The sequence below is a fragment of the Terrapene carolina genome, unplaced genomic scaffold, assembly GCF_002925995.2.
Source record: "Terrapene carolina triunguis isolate 2854851 unplaced genomic scaffold, T_m_triunguis-2.0 Scaffold231, whole genome shotgun sequence".
NCBI classification, from domain to species: Eukaryota; Metazoa; Chordata; order Testudines; family Emydidae; genus Terrapene; species Terrapene triunguis.
In genome coordinates this window covers 7,426,094-7,447,131 of record NW_020664582.1, presented here as the reverse complement: position 1 = coordinate 7,447,131, position 21,038 = coordinate 7,426,094, and the positions used below count along the sequence as shown (strand labels likewise).

Genomic DNA, 21,038 nt, shown 5'->3' with positions numbered 1-21,038 from the left:
AGAATATTAGATCCTTTATTAGGAGCTTTGCTCTTCGCTGTACTGTGTGGAACAACCATGAAATCCACATACTATACCGGCTGAAAACATTTTCTTCTATCGTAATGTGTTTTTTTTTTGGCTTTAGCAGGGTGGATAATTCATTGTGTTTCAACGGGAAACTCTGGAAAAGATGAGTGGATCCTAAATTGAAAAAAAAAAAATTAAATAACACAAAACAAAAAAAGCCTCCTGCCCTGGCCAACACTACAGAATTACTTTGGTATAATTTGAATATAATTACTTTGAATAATCTACACTACTGAGTGACATAGTTGTACCGACCTAAGTGCCGGTGTAGACAGCTCTGTGTTGGCAGGAGAGCTTCTCCCACCGACAAAGCTACTGCCTCTTGCTGAGGTGGATTAACTATGCCGACAGGAGAGCTCTCTCCCGTCGGCATAGAACGTCTTCATTAAAGCACTGCATTCGTGCAGCTGTGCTGATTCAGCCTTTCAAGGGTAGATCTGCCCTGAGACATCAACAGGAAGAGAACAGATTGCTTGCCACAAGCACTTCACTTGTTCCTTGTACGTGAAAAACGACCTTGCTCAGATACAAAGTTCTGCTAGCTTAAATCATATTGCTTAGCTGGGCACTGACTCGGATGACCCCAAGGAACTCTCACCCCTTACAGGCATATGACAAACGTTTCATTCCGGCTAAAGAGCTTTATCAAGTCCAGCTATTTTTTATTTTAGTAAAAACCACTTACAGCTGCTCTTATTTGTTCTGGGGGTGGGGGCAAGATACCTCTCTTCTGTACAATAATAGATTTTGTAATGTGCTTTCCAGTGCAATAGGAAATGGGGTCCAGAGAGAGATCTTTGTTCACCTTTCACTGACGACCAGTATTGTTAGAGCTCTCCTCCTTTTACTCCGTCATTGTTGAATAGGAGAAGCCTGTAGCATCTTGGATAAATGTTACGGAAAAGTATGTTAGGCTCTTTCTTTCTTTCTTTCTTTCTTTCTTTTACACAGTGCTGTGAAGACTAAACCATATTACCATCAATATTATATTTTAATTCATTCTAATTGTCTGATCTAAATAAGCATAGCTGGTCTGGTAAACTAAGTGATTGCTGAATGAGTAAATTGATTATTAGATTGAGAACCAGATGTTAGATGCTCCTCTCTCCCTTTTTTGACTTCAGAGCTGGCTCATAAGCTTCTCAACATGCAATTTCATAGTTTAACTCTCTTAGGATGAGTTTCTCTCCCATGCTTTAAACCAAATGTGAGGGGCGGGGAATGGGATATGGCTGTTGCATATTAACTAGGACTTTTAGAAAGCATTGCCTCTACTGGACTTCTCACATAAGTCACTTAGAGCAGCACTTTTACAGGCAACCACTAATTGTTGATTATTGTCCAGCTTCTTGAAGCCGAGTGTTGAGCATTCACAAGTACAGTTGGGAGTTGTGGTTACTTAGTACCCCTGAAATATCAGTTCCATAGTGTCTCAAGTTGGGCATTGAAAATGAGTGGAAATTTGCACAAAAGTTGGCCCCGATCTTTCTTTGCCTCAGTTCCCAACTGTAAAATGGAGATAATGATACTCTCCCCCCGTCCTCACAGAGGTGTTGTGAAGGTGAATGATTGTTTGTGAGGCAAGTAGGATACTACATTGATGAGCACCATTAAAAAAAAAAAAGCCAATAAGCAATAACAAATTCCGTGTTCAGTGCAGGGTCTGGCGGGTGTGCTTGGGGCCACATACTGAGTGATGAGGATAAAAAGAAATACTGAACAGCTCTCTCATTACCTGAAGACTGGGACATCTTGTGCATTGACTGAGGCCAGGGTTTGGTAGAAAAAACAGTATGTGATCAATACAGGATCCTAATGCACATGGGGATTGCATCTTTAAATTCTGGCACTTCTATCTTTGACTTTGCAACCTCAATAATTAAAAAAAACCAACAACTATAGGGGTTGTGTGTGTGTGTGTGTGTGTGTGTGCACGGGCAGTTTGTATGGACTATGTGTATAGTTCCTTATACTTAATTATCAGCTTCCCAATTGTGTCAAATATTGCAGAGCTTTCTGGTAACTGCAATGATGATTGCAGAGCTTCTTGCCGTTCTGGGAGCCTCTTAGGCAAAAATGATTAGGGTCTCATCCAGCTTGACCTGTTTTTGCTTTAGTGATCATTTGGCAAACTGTTCATCTACTGCAACATGTAAGACTTTCTGAAATTGTAAGGGATCTGCAATAATCCTTTCACTTTTACACGCTGCCTGATAGCCATCACTCTCATCTCCTAATGATAGCCTCCGCAGTGCAAATGAGGCTATTTCTGCAGAATAAGTATTGATAGCTTGCAGCAGGTTGGCCCGATGGCCTAGTGGCACAGCCAAAGGACATGGAGGCAAGCCAGGGACAGCAGGCCCTGTAGTATGTTTACCTGCAGTGCAGTCATTTGGAGAGAGAGGTAATTTTGAGGTTATATGGTTTCCAAGGGATTGTGTGGAGCTGACATATCACTTGACACATGCCTGGTGAATTTTTACTGCAATGTAAGTTGCTGTTATCATTGGACTGCTCTCCTCTACCCAAGTGCTAAAAAGCAACCTGCTCATTTTTGACTCGTAATAGATGTTGTGGAGAGCAAGCACCAGTCTCTCTGTTTGTTTAACCCAGCGATTCTCAAACTGTGGGTTGGGACCCCAAAGTAGGTGTCGACTCCATTTTAATGGGGTCTCCAGGGCTGGCTTAGACTTTCTGGGGTCTGGGGCCAACCCGAGCCCCACCGCCTGGGGCTGAAGCTGAAGCCTGAGGGCTTCAGCTCTGGGCAGGGGGCTCAGGTTACAGGCTCCCTGACTGGGGTTGAAGCCCTTGGGGCTTTGGGCCCCACACTGACCTGGGGGGAGGGGCTTGGGGTTTGACTTTGGCCCCACCACAGGGCAGCGGGACTCAGGGCTCAGGCTTTGGTCCCCGCTCCTAGGGTCGTGTAGTAATTTTTGTTGTCAGAAGGGGGTCGCGGTGCAATGAAGTTTTAGAATCCCTGGTTTAATCTACTGGTGCATGTATGTTACAGATCCCACTCCGTGCGGCTCCACAGAGGATATGAATTGTTACAGCCCCCAGCTTCAGAGCTTTAGCTCTTTAGCTCAAACTGTAGCAGCTCATGGTTTTAGCTCAGAAGGTCCCTATTCAGTTCCTGGTATGTGGGCCAAGATGGCAGCTGTCACATCTGCATCTCCAAGATCTGGTTACCAGGCTGAGGTTTAAATGGATATTCATCAGGGTAACTTGATCTCTGGTGTTAGACAACAAGCTTCTATCACTCGTTCCCAGGTGGAAACACCTGAGCTGAAGTTACAGCCCTAGTCTTCGATCATTGTCTTGCAGGGTCAACAGCAAGAGAGGGTCCTGCTGGCTCATATGAACAGGCTAAGAGTCTCTTCTAATGGGGACACAGTCATTCAGTCCTTGGAAGAGTTCTCAACTCCCTTTCCTTGCAAGGACAATGAACAAATGCCAGTCCCTTGAAACAAGGTGCAAATGGGAAGTTCTAAGTTTACCCCACTTGCAGTGTGGATAGATAATAGAATCATTGGACGCAAAGACTTGGTCGTCAGTTCAGCTCTCTGGTTCTTGCAGGCAGATCCCAGGCCAGGGTAAAGCTGAGTGATTCTGGGGTTCCCTCCCTTGTGGGCAGAACAGACAGACAAACCACTAGCTCCTTGTCTTTGGTCTCCAGCTGATCCCTTCACAGGGTGGATGCAAGTCCAACTCTTCCCTCAGCTAGGAATCCCAGTCCAACCAAATCATGCGGTTTTATGTTTACCCCTCATGATCCACAGCTGCCAACTCACACCAAAAAGATGGGCTGCTCATGGAGGTATTTAACCACTGTCCTGAGGCCAGTTAAGTTTGGGGTATGTACAACGCCTCACAGCCAAACTGTCTAGAATGGTATGTCCTGAACGGGGTCTTATAATTTCTATTTATCCCCCGTTTGTAGAAACGTGTCTTTAATCATACAGTGAGCTGTAGAGAGTTCACATATCTTCAATAATAGCAAGTTTTTGTAATTTGTTCAGGAGGAGCAAGGGAGAAAGGGCATGGTGATTTTTAACAGTTTGTGTCTCAGCAAAATCTGAACAGAATTTCATGACACAAGAAAAGGCACTTGTGCAGCCTGCTGGTGTTTCCCAGTGCCGACAGTCAAAGCCCTGCTGCAAACAACGGAGGCGTAAGAGCTTCACAAAGTAAAGGCCACCAGGATCTTTTACAATGGAAAAGGTGAATTATATGAGTTCATGCTAGAATGATCATGCATTATTGCTTGGTGGGACTTAGTGTGTATGCGGGCATTAGCTCAGCTAGGCCAGAGAGACCTGGGTTCTCTTCCTGATCCTTGCCACTTGCTTCTTGCGTTACCTTTGGACAAGTGACTTTACGGCTTTCTGTGCCTCAATTTCCCCAGCTGTGAAAAGTGGATATTATTATTATTGTGAGGCTTTTCATTAATCTTTGTAAAGTGCTTGGAGATCTTAGAACAATTTTATACAATAAGTTTAAAATATCATTATACTTCGCTGTCCTTTCCATCCTCCAATTGTCCTTCCAACCCCTCCAAAACAAACACCCATGCCCCAGGTGTAATTAGTTTATTTGTGAAATGGAATTTTTTCCCCACAGTGTAGAAAACCCACATGCTGAAGACAAATGCTCAGAGACACATGCATGTTAAAAATATGGCATCGTTTTTATAGTGAAGGTAATTAATTATGGAACAACTTATTTAGGGATGTGGCAGATTGTCCGTCATGTGCGATCATTAAGCCAAGATTGGATAGTTTCTAAAAGAGATGCTATAGCTTAAACCGAAGTTATATATTCAATGAAGTAACTACTGGGTGAAGTTTTTCAGCCTGTGTCATGCTGTAGGTCAGGCTAGATGATCATAATGGTCCTTTCTGGCTTTAAAGTCTATGAAACAGGCACACAACTTTTCTTGAAAATAGCTCAGTGGCTGTAGCTGTATAATTTTAGAGCAGAGCAGGGTGGCAATCCCAAAATCCCATCATTTTCACACACCGTTACCATATGGCTGGAAAGAGTGACACGGACAGGATAGAGAGTCACTGCCGCTAGCTATTAAGAGAGTAAAAATGAATGGAAGGGTCGTGCATGCTTGTGACCCAAGCTGCAAGTGACTCCCTCGTTAATTCAAATATATCCAGCTAGCTGCATTCTGGAGGTCAAACACAAGAAAAATGTGGGTACTTATCAGTCCACACACACCAGATTCTTATCTCCATTTATATATGTGCCTTATCCTTTGTGCCATGGCCAGGGATTTTCAGGAAGTGTTCCCCTATGTGCTAATTTAGCATCAAAATCTTTGCCTGAAAATATATTTACATTTGCAAAGTCCACTGTCCTTGAGTGATTTCTCACTGCTAGAGAATTGGTCTCCCTTTCGCGATCCCACTCCAGGAAATGGGAGCAAACCAGGCTCTTCATTGTCATTAGAGTTCAACCGAACCCAAGCAATGAAAGGATAATGGCCATGTGCTATGTTCCGTCGTCTTAAAGCAGGGAAAGACTGCCTAGGGCTGTGGGGGAACTAAGCAGCAAGGAAGAAAGCAAGTAACTTGATGCATCTATTTGCTAGAATAATGTCTCCTGTGCATTGAGGAGAGACAATAATAACAGTAGGGTCTAGTTCATCCCATTAACGTTACACTGCAATGACATATGTTCTGGGCTATATTTCCATTGTTATGCAAGGTTTTAGCTATACAGTTTCCAGCCCATCTTCCACTTTGACCTTAGTGGAAGACAGTTAGTGGGTTGTATTATAGGGGATCGGGCAGAAAAATTCATAGAGCAACTCTTTGAAAAATCCTCTTTTAGGTAGACAAAGGGAAGCCAGTGAACTGGCTTTAGGGAAGAATAATACATAGTGAGGACCTTCCATGTTGTGTATTACCTTATTTCAACTCTGTTTCTCTCATGGCCATGGCTGCAGTCCTGCAGTCTGACCTACTAGTTAGGAGTAGGTGTAACTTGGCCACTATTGAAAATGTTACTCTATTTTCCATGCTGGGAAGCTTTGAAGTGCGGTTGGCTACAAATATTTAGGCGTTGACATGCCATGAGCTTTGTACGACTGCGTTAGTAGAGTTTCTATGCACCTTGGGTTTATAAATGTCACAGTAGTGTTTGATGGTCATAATCAATCAGGGCAGTGAGCGCAGTATGGGTCAGATTTATAAACATATTCCTCGTTTAAAACTGATGAGATCAGGGAAAAGAGGATACTGCTCTACATCACTAAAAGGGAAATGGAATATCTGAGCTGAACAAGCAACAGATTTGCATCTTCTCACTCCCCGTGCCTGCTGTTTAATTTGCATTAGCTTGCCTCGCTGGTCAAATTGCCCTTGACGGTAGTTCCTTGAATGCGAAGAGGATTTGCTAAGGTAATTAATGTAAAATTGCAGGTTGAAGGAAGGGGAGACTGGTGTAGAAGGTGGACGGTGTACACATTGCAAATCTCTTGGCATAGAGAGAACTGCAGGAATTGGGCATGACACAAAAAATATGTGCTAATAAAGCTGGAGGTGGGCTCAGACCAGAACATGGGATTCAAGCCCACCCAAACCCTGAGGAAGTTTGGCTTCATATTTGTGTGACTCAGGTCTATCTGTCTAATGGCTGAAGAGTGCCATCAAATCCAAACACCCTCAAATGCCTGGGATAGTCACATTTGGATCCAAACTTTGCATCTTGGCCCCATCTCTGCTGAAACCTAAAATTTCTGAATAGGATGGCATTCGATTGCTCTGAATATCTAATAATCTCTGCCAACGAGGATTTCTATAGGCATGGTATAGGTACTGAATGTGATTGAATGCATCATAGATTATAATTCGATGAGATACGTGCCTAGCTGAGATTGTTAAGGGAGTGAGGAAAGAGCAACTGTGGATCAAATTCTGCCTTCAGTTAAGGTCTGATCCTTGCTGAGCGGTCCTCTGAGTCGATCTTAACTCCTGCTGATCTGAGGGGGAGCAAAATTCATTCAGCATCATCCCTTTACAGAACCTTATACCTGAGAGAAACCCCATTGATTTTAATTCTGCAATTACAGCAGTATTACATGGGGTATACCTGAGAACAGAAAGTAGCCCTTTATGTTCATTCCCATGATCCGTACACTGGTACAGTATTTAAGGATTTTTCTGTTGACTGTTGAATACCATAAAAGGAGTTCTTGGTTTAAATTGTGATTTCTATCTCTGATACAGGATCTCTTGTGAGTCTGATGGTGGGAAGTGATTATTTTGTTATGCTTAAAAGAAATGTCAAAGGGACCTTTTCTGTTATGTAAAATCCTGGTTCTGCTTAGGTCATATGCTAGTCACCAGTTTTAACTGAAAGTGCAGCAAATAAGGAAATAAAATATCTTTGCACTTTTGTGGCATCTTTCATTGGAGGCTTTCAAAACACTGTACAAACTTAAATTAATTCAACCCCTGAACAGCCTTGTTGAAGTAGTCATTATGTTTAGATGGGTAAACTGAGGCACAGAGTGGTGACTATAAATGATTTGGCCAAAGTTCTAGTAAGTCAGAAAGTGAGCCCAGAAGTCTGGACACTTGTTCTATTATGCAGCACTCCCGGCTTCTCTTCTTAGTAAATGAAATGACACTGTCTCTAGTAGAAAATGTTATGTGGATAATTCAATATATTGGGGTCAGACGTGAAGAAGCAAATATATGTGTGGTCAGGTACTAGTAGCTATTTAAAATGCAAATTGTTTTCTTGATAATCTGGCTAATATCTTTAACCCAGTTTGTAAGGTAGTATGTGTTTCTATTACAGCATTTCCTTCTAAGCAAGGCATTGCCGTGTACATCATCTTGAATTCACTGTCACCTTGCATTCCACAACATGATCCAGTGTGATGTGATTGATACAGTCTGACTTGATGTCACAAAGTTCTGTCTCCCACAGGGAAACAAAAAGAGCACCGTCTTTCTGCCTATGAATATTTCAAAAATCTGCTCTCAAAGATGTGGGGTCCCTATGCCACCCACCCCCGCCTTGCCCTTAACAGACTATCCATGAAATGAATGTTGGCATTGACTCTTCTATCATGGGGCTGAATCCTATAAGGTGCTGAGTGCGATCCAGCAAAGCATTAAGCACATGCTTAGCTGTAAGTGTGTGAGGATCATTCCCAATGATATGAATGAAGCGATGCGCAAACTGAAGTGCCTTGCTGGTTTGGGGCAAGACTGCTCAGCAGCTGGCAGGATTGAGCCTGTTATGGATCCCTGCTATGTTCTTCAGAGCCATGCTTGTTGCTTCCCCCTCAAAATGTTCTTTCCATCTCTGCGTGTCTTCCTGAAAATTATTGACTGCACTCTTGAGTGGGTAGAGATCATCGTTCTGGAAAGGGAATCATCTCTGCTCGGCTTATTTGACATAGTTTTTCTGCTCGGATAAGAATTTAGTTTATATAGATTTCAACAAATGAGGCATACGTACAAATGGAGAACAGCAAACAATTATCTTAGTTACACTGAAAAGGGCAAATACCTGCAGCCCACAAAACACACGCGTACATGCAAATGGAGGTGTTGCCATTAATCAGTATTTACTCAGAAGTAACCGCACACCGCAGTATCTAAGATACCCCGGTTAACACTGGCTTTTTCCTAATGACCACTGTCCAGAGCTGCTCTAGTCTGATCTTTTAATAGTGATTAATTCTTGATAATTTAAGAACAAAACCCACACAATCACCTGTGGGGCCAATCTGTTCCCACTCGGTTAAATGGGTGCAGGATCGGGAAGAGAAGCAGGAAGGTCCCAATGATCAGGGTGCTAACTTGAGACCTGGGAGACCCGGGTTCAGCTAATGCCACGTCTACACTAGAACAGCACTAGAAAGCGTCCCTGATGTAGCCAGTTTATACTGGCAAAAGAGTGCTTTTTGCTGGTAGAGTACTTGTATCAGCTCCCTGGATAACATAAGCTACACAGGCAAAAACAGTTTCTTGCTGGCATAACTGCACTTATATTAGGGCTTGTCATAAAAATCACACCCTTTACATGACATTGCCATATCCGCAAACGTTTCTAATGTGGACCTGGTCTCAATATGTGGCCCTAGGCCAGTCTCTTAATCTTTCTATGCCTCCATTCCCAAACTGTCAAATGAGGAGAACAGCACTTCCCTACCTCAGAGAGGTGGTGGGAGGATAAATGCATTAAAAGATTGTGAGGTGATCTGGTAGTGTGGTGATAGGGAGCTGAAAAGTACAAAGAGGCAGATGTGCATTGCACTCACCTTTTTAAAACCTGGAAAAGCAAAGTATTTGAAAGATTCCTTAACCACTAGAGAAGCGCTCTCTTTCTTTCTTGGCATTTTGTATTAATCCTTCTGTAAAGTCCTCCCAGGTGATAATTAATACTTGGACGCACTACAAACAGCGTCAGGGCTCATTTACAAAATAGACAATATACTGCGGGGTCATGGGACTGCACAGGCTGAGTTCATTAGTGGCACGAGCAGTCTCCTCTTTCTGCTAACGACACTGGATCTGTGTCTACACTGTCTTCTCTGCATACAGAGTACACAGGACTTTTAGGAGATACACATTGATGAAAGCTGATATTAATTGCCTTGTGGTTACATTACTGCCTGGCTGTTCTTCACATGGTAACCTCCGCTGCAGGATGCAATTGGACCTGGATAAGAGTTTGGGAAGATTTCACTCTCTACAGGCTGATTTACAAACAGGATGATGATGATGATAAATTAATTAATACCTAGCTCTTACACAGAGCTTTTTCCTTTGCAGATCTCAAAGCACTTTACAAGGGAGATCAGTATCATTATCCCCACTTTTTACAGATGGGGAATTCGTGGCACAGGGAGATGATGTGATGGGACAAAGGTCACCTAGCAAACCAGTGGCAGAGCTAAGAAGAGAACCCAAGTCTCCTGAGTCGCAGTCCAGTGCTGCCATGCTGCCTCCCTCCTACAGCTAATGGAAGTTGCGATCTTGCTGAAATACTCGAGAATCTTTGGTTTTTAGAAGTGACTTGCTTGTAACCTCAGCAGGGCATGGGGACAGCCTTTTCATCTCTTTTTGTACAGCACCTCGCACAATGAGGCCCCGATCTTGGCTGCTCTTTGGATAGTAATATAATATTAAACCACTAATAAGAATGGAAATGAGAGCTGTTCCCCATGCAACAGATGTGATTTTGCTGGTGATCATGGAGTCTGGATGATGCACTCATTGGTTCATAACTTGTTTTCTTTCCAGGGGGCAGAGCTATCCAGGGTGGCACATGGACTTTTGAGCGACCTTTGAGATACCAATCAACTAAGACTCATTGATAGTTTCCCTCTCATTCCAGGGGATGGCCAGGTTGATTTTGATGAATTTATGACCATCCTTGGACCTAAGCTGGTATCTTCAGAAGGGAGAGATGGTTTTCTTGGAAATACAATAGACAGCATATTCTGGCAGGTAAGTGATCTTTTTTTTTTTAAAGCAACATCAATGAGCAAATATCACTATCTCAAGAAACAATGAAATGGTTTGAAGCATGAAATATTTTGCTGAGATGGAACAATTGTGTAAAGGTTATTCAGTTCTGTTATGATCCACATAAGACCATACTGTATTGGTGGAGTGGCTTTCTCATTCTCTGCATTTGACGTGTGAAGAAGAGAGAGAATTTGATGGTTTGTGGCTGTGTAGAACTGTGCTTTTGAATAGATTTTGATATTTTTGCAATGCCTTGTTGGGAACTTGGGTTTTGCAAGGAATATTGATTGGAATGCAAAGCAAACATCTGTGTTAAAGGGAAAATAAATTAGTTTGTCTAATGAGGGAAAGAAATAGAAATATAATCTATATGGTTGCCCATCAGGTGATCTCCCTTTAGACGTCATATTTCACTCTTCGCCATCAATGTGGTAATAGTTAGTATGCACTCCAAGCCGGCAGAACTGAGCTGAAATTAATCAAATGTCTAGAATGCTGATCATATCCTATTGGTGCTTACGTGTGTTCTATGAGATACACTATGTCGAACAATTTGGGATCAAAGTCTGGGGATAATGAAACGCCCTGTTTATCACAGAACAAGTAGACTGGCAGTGCCATTTGCAAGCTGCTCCTATGCTGACCCATCAACGTGCCTCAACCCTTCCCTAACAGGGTAAGCCGATAGCTCCCATTCCATGTGAATGCAGCCCTTGGTGCTGAGACTCCCGACTAAGGTGTCAGCCAGTGCCAAATGCTATGGGCGTTTTTGCAGTGTGGTTACCTGTAAACTTGACAACTGCACTGAGCTGTGCAGGCTTCCAAAAAGGATTGAATTTTTGTATGATGACAAGGTTATGTTGAGTTGTTATAGTAAGGATTATCCCTCCCCCAACACACACACACGTCCACCCCCAAATTTTGGAAGGGATATAAACGTTAGTGCTTCAGGACATAAGAAATCCTCTAACCATTGGGGGTTAGGTATAAACTTTCCCTATGGACATATTATTTCGTAACCGCTTCCTGCAGGGTTTCTTGCACCTTTCCCTGGCCTGCTGTTTGAGATAGGAATATTGGACAACTATATCCAGTATTTCTCTGCTACTATGGGATGACCAGTGATTTCACATAACAACTGAGTGCTTTTGGGTGGCCTACCAGCTTTTGGTCACTATCAAGCCTAGTCCTTGTGGGAACTGACAGCCTGTCTCCTGTTACTAGTTCCTGCAGACATTCAGTCTGCCATATATGAGTGGTGTAAAAAAATCCTTTAAAACTTGTTTATGATACATGCTGAGATGATAGGAACAAGATTGAAAGTGTTAGCTCTGTATTCCCACCGTTCATTCATCAGAGTAAGTACTCAGTGTTGATGAACCAGCAATGAATTATGACATATCTGGGAGGGAAACAGTGTTTGAAGAAACATTAAGAAGTACCGGGACTTTGCAGAAAATCATTATTGTTCTTCTACAGCCTCCATCGAGCCCCACAGGTAAGTCACTTATCAAAGAGCTTGACTAATACAAAAGGGAAAAAGCTCTAGCATTTCGTACCAAACAGTATATGCCTGTGGCTAGCCTTGCGTCATGAGCCGGAGCAGTGGAATTCTGGGTTCTATGTCTGGCACTGCTGTGGACTCTCTATTTGCCACTGACTTTAACTCTTTTGTGCTGCGGTTTACTTTGCTTATATGGTGAGGAAAGTAATAATGCTTCTCTTCCTCACAGGACTACTGTGAGAATTAATTAACAGAGTTTTGTGATTCTCAGGTGACAGATGCTATACAAGCTGTGAGAAATAGTCTGGAGGGTTATCTGTGGGCAATAAAGATTTGACTGAATTGCATGTGTGCTTCAGAGTACGTAAAAAATTGTACGCAATCTTAAACCTTATAATAATTCCTAGCTCTTACATAGAGCTGCAAGCACTTTGCAAAAGAGGGCAATATCTTTATTAGATGGGGAAACTGAGGCACGGGGAGGGGCCATGACTCGCCCAGCAAAGCAATGGCAGACCCCCAATTTGAACCCACGTCTCCTGAGTTCTAGTTCATTGACGTATCCACGAGGTCGCATCTAAGCCTGGCGCGCTCACATTTTCATTTTGCATACAAAAATGTACCCCTCTTCTTTCTGAGCAGGTCAAATTTGTCTAAAACGTACCGCCGCAATTTGACTGCTTGTTCTCAGAAGAGTGAATCGGCAGAAAAATGTAGCAAAGGGCAACTCAGGGCTGCTGTGTGGCATGTTTCCTTTGCTTATTTTACCTACTCAAATATCAGAGCCTTGATTTATCAAAATATTTAAGCAGTATTTAAGTCCCATCCCCGTACAACAAAGTATTTAAGTACATGCTTAAGTTCAGTGGGCCTTAAGCACACGCTTAAAGTAATGCACATGCTGAAGTGCTGTGCTGAACTGGGTCTAAATTCACTCTCAACATCCCACTAATGCAGACTTTAAACTTTCTCGCAAAAGGGAAAGGCTTGGACTTGTGTAGTGATTTTTGCATGTTGACAGTTTTGGAAAAATCCTCTCAAGTATCTAAAGAAAGTTGAGAGTAGCTGCAGCCCTGTTATGTCCATTCCAAAACTATAAGTGGGCCCAGGCAGTTGAAGGTGTTAACATAGACACTAGAAGGTGCAACTCTGTCTTATGTAGGTTGTTAGCTGAAGGCCTGGGGCACCACACCATAGAATCAGCATGTCAAGAGGCACCTCGGAGAAGTTTTTTGTATCAGGTGCGGAGGCAGAAGATACATTTTTGGCTTCCAGAAACTGCTTTGCCACTATCCATCCAATCTTTCATTCTCCAACTGTCACGATTTTGGCTTGCATGGTATTTTTGCCGAGGCCCAAGTTCCTATATTAATGGTGCTTTCATCCAGATTCTGTTCCCAGCACAGTTTAAATAATACAATGACAGAGTTAAATAATAAACAGCAGCAGAAGGAGAGAGAAATTCAAAGGAACCGGCGAGGGATGAGAGATGCGTGTTCAAATGAAATTGGGAGGGAGTTGGTGTGATACAGGAAGGCTGTTCCAGATGGCTTGAGCTGCAGAGGGGAAGGATCTTGCAACAACACTAGCAGGACTGCGGGAAGACAGAGAAAGATGCCAATGGTAGAAGAGTAGAGAGAGCACAGATGGGAACAGGGTGTGTAAGAGACAGACCTGAAATAATATAAAACTGGGGCATTCTTCCTGTTGCAAATATTAGGTAAAGAGTAATGGACATTCAGAAAATAATTAATCTCTGCTGAGGGCTGTAGAGTGGCACAGATCAGGAGAATGAAGGGTTTTTCAAATGTATGTTTCCTATTTTCCTTCCCAGGTGAGCTTTGAATTGCATTATATCGGTTCCTGTCCAGGCAGCTCGCTCACTCTCTTTATACAGTAGCCAAGATCAGATCCACTCTGGAAAGAAAGGCTTTCCATGCTCTTGTATGATGGTTCAAGAGGTTGTAGGGTGGAGATGGGGGGAGGGTAACACTGGAAAGACTATTTCAGTTCAACGCAGTGTTGAACAATAGTATCAATAGAGCTGAGGGAACGTTAATTTCTATCGCGGTAGCTCTGTCTCTGTAAAATTTCTAGCTAGAGCTTGTACAAACAGAGTACAGTTTTGCAGAGAACGTTGTCAATTACATATTTCAATCCCTAGTTCTCCATCTCAGCGCCATTTGCTCAGACGGGGTTTTTACTGATGCTTTCTGTTTACAAGTGAATATAAAATGTAACCGTGCGTAGATGTCTTAAACTTTCCCAGAACTCGTTTTTTCTTACAAACAAAAGTTATCTGATACCAGAAGATTTTTATGAGCACTTTGTTTGGATGATTATGGTGTATGGTTTGAAGGACAAAAGGATTTCTAGTGCAGTGTTTTCCATAGTGGGCAGGAGGTGTGCCTCTAGTGGGGATCAAGGATTAGCTGGAGTGGTGCAAAGACACCATTCCGTTGATCACCAGAGTGTCAGCTTTTTTTTTTTTTTTTTAAGTAAGAATAAGGATAAAAATTTGGAAAGTGTCTAAGGCTATGTCTGTACTACAGTTTACATTGGCATAACCTGTGTCACTCGGGTGGGAGTAAACCACCCCCCTGAGTCACATAAGCCACACCGACATAAGTGTCAGTGTGGACAGCACTATGCTGGCGGGACAGCTTGTGCCACTCATAGAGGTGGTTTTATTTTGCCAACAGAAGAGCTTTCTCCCGTCGGCACAGAGTGTCTTCATCAGAAGTTCTGCAGCGGCGTAGCACACTTAGCAAAGCACACTGATCTCCTGCATAGCAGGGCACTATGCAGCCATGGGCCATCAGACCAGCCAAGCATGTTCTGTTAACATGGGAGCTTTTGTGATGCAAGAAGGGAAGGAAGGCTGGTTCCAGCCACGTAGAGGAGAATGGATTTTCTCTTCTCACCACCAGGTGGTGATGGATGTGCCGAGGACAGGATGAGGCACAAGCCCGGTAGATTCGTGACTATTGCTGGGTGAATTTATTTTAGCGAATAGTAAATTTGCCCCCAAAAAAGAAAAGAAATGCAGTTTGGGGGTGAACAAAACGCTTTGTGAATTCAGGTCAAGTTTAGCAAATAGTTTTGGCTGAATGAAAAACAGAGGGGAAAAAATTAAAAAAATAGAAATGAACCATTTTGATATTGGCATTTTCAAAATGAAATTTTTTTAACCTGAACAAATTCCTTTTATTTTCGTTTTGTTTTGTTTTGTCAAGAAAAATAAACCCAAGGGAAAACATTTCAGATTTGGTTCCATACTAATTATTTTTCTGGATTTCTCAGTACCACCATCTATCATTCGCTCAGCTCTATTCATGACTATATCCAGGGACTGAGGAGGCTACAACAGCTTCCAGTATTGGCCTGAGATGGCTCTGGTGATTTTTATGAGGCCAGCGGAAGGCAGGATTCTGTGTCCTGCTGGTCTCTGCAGAAAATTCAGAGGGCAAGGACCCCGGTTCAGTTTCTATGTGGAGAGCAATAAGGATGCAGTGAGGAAGGGGATAGAACATCTGCATATCCACGGCCTGGCTTCTGTTGCTGACGCTTTAATGAATTTATGTGAGGAGCTGCCTGTTCATAATCTATTGTCAGTTGTCATTACTAATGGAATCAATCTCCCATGGGATAGTTCTATGCTGTATTAAACCATTCAATCAATCCGTGGTTTAACAGAATGAAATGAGGAAGGAAATATTTGGAAATCTCGTTGGCATCAACAAAAGCCAGTGCAAACTTGGGGGAGGGAAGGCAGAGACTCTGAAAGATATAAGGTAGTTGGGGAAGGGCGTTGGTTTTTTTCTAAGTCCAGTAGATAAATTTAACAAAATTTCTTCCTCTGAAGAACTGAGGAACAGTTAGTTCCTCCTCCAGTCCCTGCAGAGGAATTAATTTGGAGCCTGCACATTTTTTAGCATTGTCATAATCCCTGAGGATGTATTTTCTCTCTCTGAAAACAGTATGTAATTTAGCCAGGTAATAAACCCGGCACTTCTTCACCAGCATTGGAAAAGAGTATTTCTAAATAACGGATTTCCTTCTCCCCAGCTGGGCTGGGCTGGAGAGGGCTTGGGAGTATGTAGATTCCTGCGCATCCTTTATTTTGTTCTACTCTAATGCTGGTCTTCCCATTTCGTCTGGGATCTGGCTTAGCCAGTGCTTCATTAATTGTCTTTAGTCAGCTCCCCTTACTTTTGCAAACAGCTGCTAAACCAAGCAGTTATACCACTCCAACCCCTCAGCACAGATGCATTACACTGGTGCAGTGGTTCTCAAAGTTTTGTGCTGGTGACCCCTTTCACATAGCAAGTCTCTGAGTGTGACCCCCCCCTTATAAATTAAAAACACTTTTTAATATATTTAACACCATTATAAATGCTGGAGGCAAAGCGGGGTTTGGGGTGGAGGCTGACAGCTTGCGACCCCTCATGCAATAACCTTGCGATCCCCAGCTTGAGAACCCCTGCACTGGTGTAGTATGCTGTGAAGCTGGAGTAAGCCCCATTTTACATCAGTGCAACATAGCTATACTGGGAGTTTGCAAACTGGTGTAGCTACATTGATACAAATTTTCCAAGTATGGACTTTAGGTGGTGGTGTTTTAGTCTTTGCAGTATGGAAGCAGCCCCGTTCATTCATAGTTTTTACCGAGGACTCCAGCCAACATTCGCTGTGGTTCTAAATAATGGCAGATGCTCGAAACTGTGTAACGCTAAGTTTGTGGGTCAAAGCTCCAGATGATGCACAATGTTTGGTGGTTGGCTCAGCTGTCGGAATCTTATCTGTCAGTTGACTACTGAATCAGATAGTGAGCTGTATGAGGTGGTTGGCTCATAGACCGCTGCATGTGCTGTGGTCCATGGAGGAAAGCCTACTAATGTTTGTAGCTCTAGTGTCTATGTGATGGCCACCATATTGGCGCATACTCCAGGGATTGACCCAGGAACCTCCAGAGCTAGAACCATGAGTTTCTACAGCTTAATCTAAAGAGTCTCTAGCTGGGGCTGTCCCACTCATATCTTTTGCAGATCAAGCACAGAGGCGTACCTATAACATGCACTCACCGGTGGATTACCCAAACAAGCCAACATTTTCAAAAGTGATCTGCAATTTTGGGTGCCTCCACTTTCGGGCGCCCAGCTTGAGATGCATTGAAAGGGGGATGATTTTCATAGGGCAGGTGCTCAGAACTTTCAGACAATCAGACATTTTTATAGCGTCTCCAGTGGAGCATCCAGAATCTCAAGTCACTTTTGAAAACCTTGGTCTGCTGTTGATTAGCAGACATTACTACAGGCTTAACTGCCTGCTTGGCATGACTCCACTGCATCGACTCCTTTTCCCATTTACACAAGGTTGGTGGTGCCCAGGATTCTTCGTCACTCCTTTTAGTCCATGACACATGGACTCATGAGTCTTGGAGTTCCAGTCCTCCTCTCTTCAGACTTCTCTGCTAGAGTCTTTCCATCATATCCTCAATATTTCTTGCTGCCCTCTTCCTCCCATGCTTTCTTTGCGTGTCATTCTTCTCCCACTCTTGTCACATGTCTAGCTAACCTCAAATGTGAGTTCTCCAGCATACCTATCACCGAGAGTCCCAAGTTCATTTTCTCCCTGATTTCTTCCATGCACACTATAGCCTCCGCTTGCCTGTCATTCATCTCAGGACGCAACAAGAGACCTCTCTTTGTGGCACAGGTATCCTGCGTAGAAGTGCTTTGGATAGCCTGCTGGAATATACATGAAGTTGTGCATTTGTCAGGTTCATTAATTATATGCCATCCATGAAGCTGCTGTTTGTCCTGTGACGAGTGTCTCCATCCTTTAACCCTTTCCACCACTATATAACAAATGTAAAGGCAAAGATTTCAGGAATGACTTGGCACACTTGGGATGTCTCGGTTTTTGGGTGGCGAACTTGAGACACCTAATGGGGCCTTATTTTTAAACAGCGTCTGTCTGAAAACCAGGTCCATTTAAGCCATCTCAAATTGGGTATCCAAAACTAGAGGCATCTGAAATCACTACATTTTGAAAATCAAGGCCAAAATGCTTCTGATCAAAAGCAAGAGACTAGACCTCTGCTGTAGCCAACAATAGGGAGAAAAGACGGCTTCTCAGTCCTATTGTGTTGCATAGTTTGAACAGGCCTATTTATACCATTAGCCTTAAAAGACACCAAAGCCTTTGTCTGAGGTATATTTAAAGCTAACAATTTATATAAAGAGGCATCCTGCATGCTGGGTCATGTTGCTTTATCAGCGTGGCAGGTGGTGATTTTGGTATTCAGCGTCACACACTTGGAAACACGCACACTGACTATTTCTTAATTCATAGAGGTTAATTTTTTCTTTTCCCATCTCTCTCTCTCTCTCTCGCGCGCACACACACACACACACACACACACACACACAGTTTTGGTCTGTGTCTGTTGTTTTTTTCCTCTCCTCCTGATGCATAAAATAGCAACTGTGCTCTGACTTTTTCAATGAGCTAGTTAACAATGAATGGAGCTGTGAGTGCCAAAAGTAAACGCACGAATTTGAATTGGCCTGGGGCTCCGTTGCTCTCTATGGGATCTGCATTGGATAGGTTCAGTGGTGGCAATTCTTTAATACATTTTGCCTGCTCTCTTGAAGTTTCTTTGCTGGGTTTGTTGGGAGAAATGTATTTTTTTTATAGATATATTCCTTATGTTAAGTTTCAAGCACATCAACAAAGGCAATGGAGGAATGTATGCAGGACTCATGCCTTCCAACTTGAGCAAAGCACAAGCAAAGTAAGCTGTCATGGGAGAAGAAGGAAGGTCCTCTCATGGATTGGTAACTGGTTAAAAGATAGGAAACAAAGGGTAGGAAGAAATGGTCAGTTTTCAGAATGGAGAGAGGTAAATAGTGGTGTCCCCAGGGGTCTGTACTGAGACCAGTCCTATTCAACATATTCATAAATGATCTGGAAAATGGGGTAAACAGTGAGGTGACAACATTTGCAGAGGATAACGATCTTGAGTAGTTTTGTAAGTCCCCAGCAGATTGTGAAGAGCTACAAAGGGATCTCTCAAAACTGGGTGACTGGGCAACAAAATAGCAGATGAAATTCAATATTGACAAATGCAAAATAATGCACATTGGAAAATATAATCCCAACTATACATATAAAATGATGGGGTCTAAATTAGCTGTTACCACTCAAGAAAGAAATCTTGGAGTGATGGTGGATAGTTCTGTGAAAACATCCACTCAATGTGCAGCGTCAGTCAAAAAAGTGAACAGAATGTTGGGAATCATTAGGAAAGAGATAGTTAGTTAATAAGACAGAAAATATCATATTGCCTCTGTATAAATCCATGCTACACCCACATCTTGAATACTGCGTGCAGATGTGGTTGCCCCATCTCAAAAAAGATACATTGGAATTGGAAAAGGTTCAGAAAAGGGCAACAAAAATGGTTAGGGGTATGGAACGGCTGCCATGTGAGGAGAGATTAATAAGACTGGGACTTTTCAGCTTGGAAAAGAGATGACTAAGTGGGATATGATTGAGGTCTATAAAATCATGACTGGTGTGGAGAAAGTAAATAGGGAAGTGTTATTTACTCCTCATAACACAAGAACTAGGGGTCACCAAATTAAGTTAATAGGCAGCAGGTTTAAAACAAACACAAGGAAGTATTTTTTCACACAATGCACAGTCAACCTGTGGAACTCCTTGCCAAAAGATGTTGTGAAGGCCAAGATATAATAGGATTCAAAAAAGAACTAGATAAGTTCCTGGAGGATAGGTCAATCAATGACTATTAGCCAGGATGGGCAGGGATGGTGTCCCTAGCCTCTGTTTGCCAGAAGCTGGGAAAGGGCGACAGGGGATGGATCACTTGATGATTACCTGTTCTGTTTATTCCCTCTGGGGCACCTGGCATTGGCCACTGTCTGAAGACAGGATACTGGGCTAGATGGACCTTTGGTCTGACCCAGTATGGCTGTTCCTATGTTCTTTGAGCATGGGTTTTCCACAGTACTGTTCTGGCCAGAGGCTAAGCACAGACTACACACCCAAAACTCATTTAAATCAATAGGACTTGCAGATGTCCAGCACCCTTCTGGTTCAGGCCCGAAGAGCCTTTGTTTTTGATTTAGCGTCTCCAAACAGTTTCAAATAAGCTTTCTATTTTAGGTACTTATATGGCCCCCATTACCAGAGTATCTAAGCGCCAATAATCTTTAATGAATTTATTCCCCTCCCACATCACCCCTGTGAGGTAGGCCAGTGCTATTATCACCATTCTACAGAGGGGGAATTAAGGCACAGAGACATTAAGGTCTGGTCTCCACCTAAAATTTAGGGCGACCTGGCTATGTTGCTCAAGGGTGTCAAAAATTCAGCTCCTCCCCCGGCCCCCCGAGAGATGTAGTACAGACTTCTTCCAGTACAGAATTCTTCCATCAATGTAGCCACTGTCTCTTGAGGGAGTGGTTTACTACAGCAATAGAAAATCCCCTTCTCTTGCTGTAGCAAGTGTCTACACTACAGCGGTGTAGCTGCAGTGCTTGTAGTGGGCTCATAGCCTAAATGTCTTGCCCCAGGGTGCACTGGGGGTCTTTGTTAAAGCAGGGAATTGAGCTCAGATTTCCCAAGTCAGCACCCTAACCACTGGACCATCCTTCCTCTCTTCAGAGGTATCTAAGAAATGGCTTATTAGGGATTTGGAATGCTGGCAAACTTGGCTAAAGAACAAACCTTCCCTAGACCACCTTCCTTCAGTTGTTGTGGTGGTTAGGCTCTTGTAATATGCTTGTCAAGTATCAGAGGGGTAGCCGTGATAGTCTGAATCTGATAAAAGCAACAGAGGGTCCTGTGGCACCTTTAAGACTAACAGAAGTATTGGGAGCATAAGCTTTCGTGGGTAAGAACCTCACTTCTTCAGATGCAAGAAGAAGTGAGGT

General features: G+C 43.0%; 1 protein-coding gene across 2 annotated transcripts in view; it reads left to right on the top strand.

The window, feature by feature from the left end:
• Nucleotides 1-21,038, top strand: part of CALN1 (calneuron 1) — a 149,133-nt gene that overhangs the window by 63,682 nt on the left and 64,413 nt on the right. For both annotated transcript variants that reach the window (XM_026656550.2, XM_024205002.2), the window contains one exon: nucleotides 10,438-10,550. In XM_026656550.2, the coding sequence (XP_026512335.1) occupies nucleotides 10,438-10,550 (113 nt within the window). The remainder of the gene's footprint in view (nucleotides 1-10,437; nucleotides 10,551-21,038) is intronic.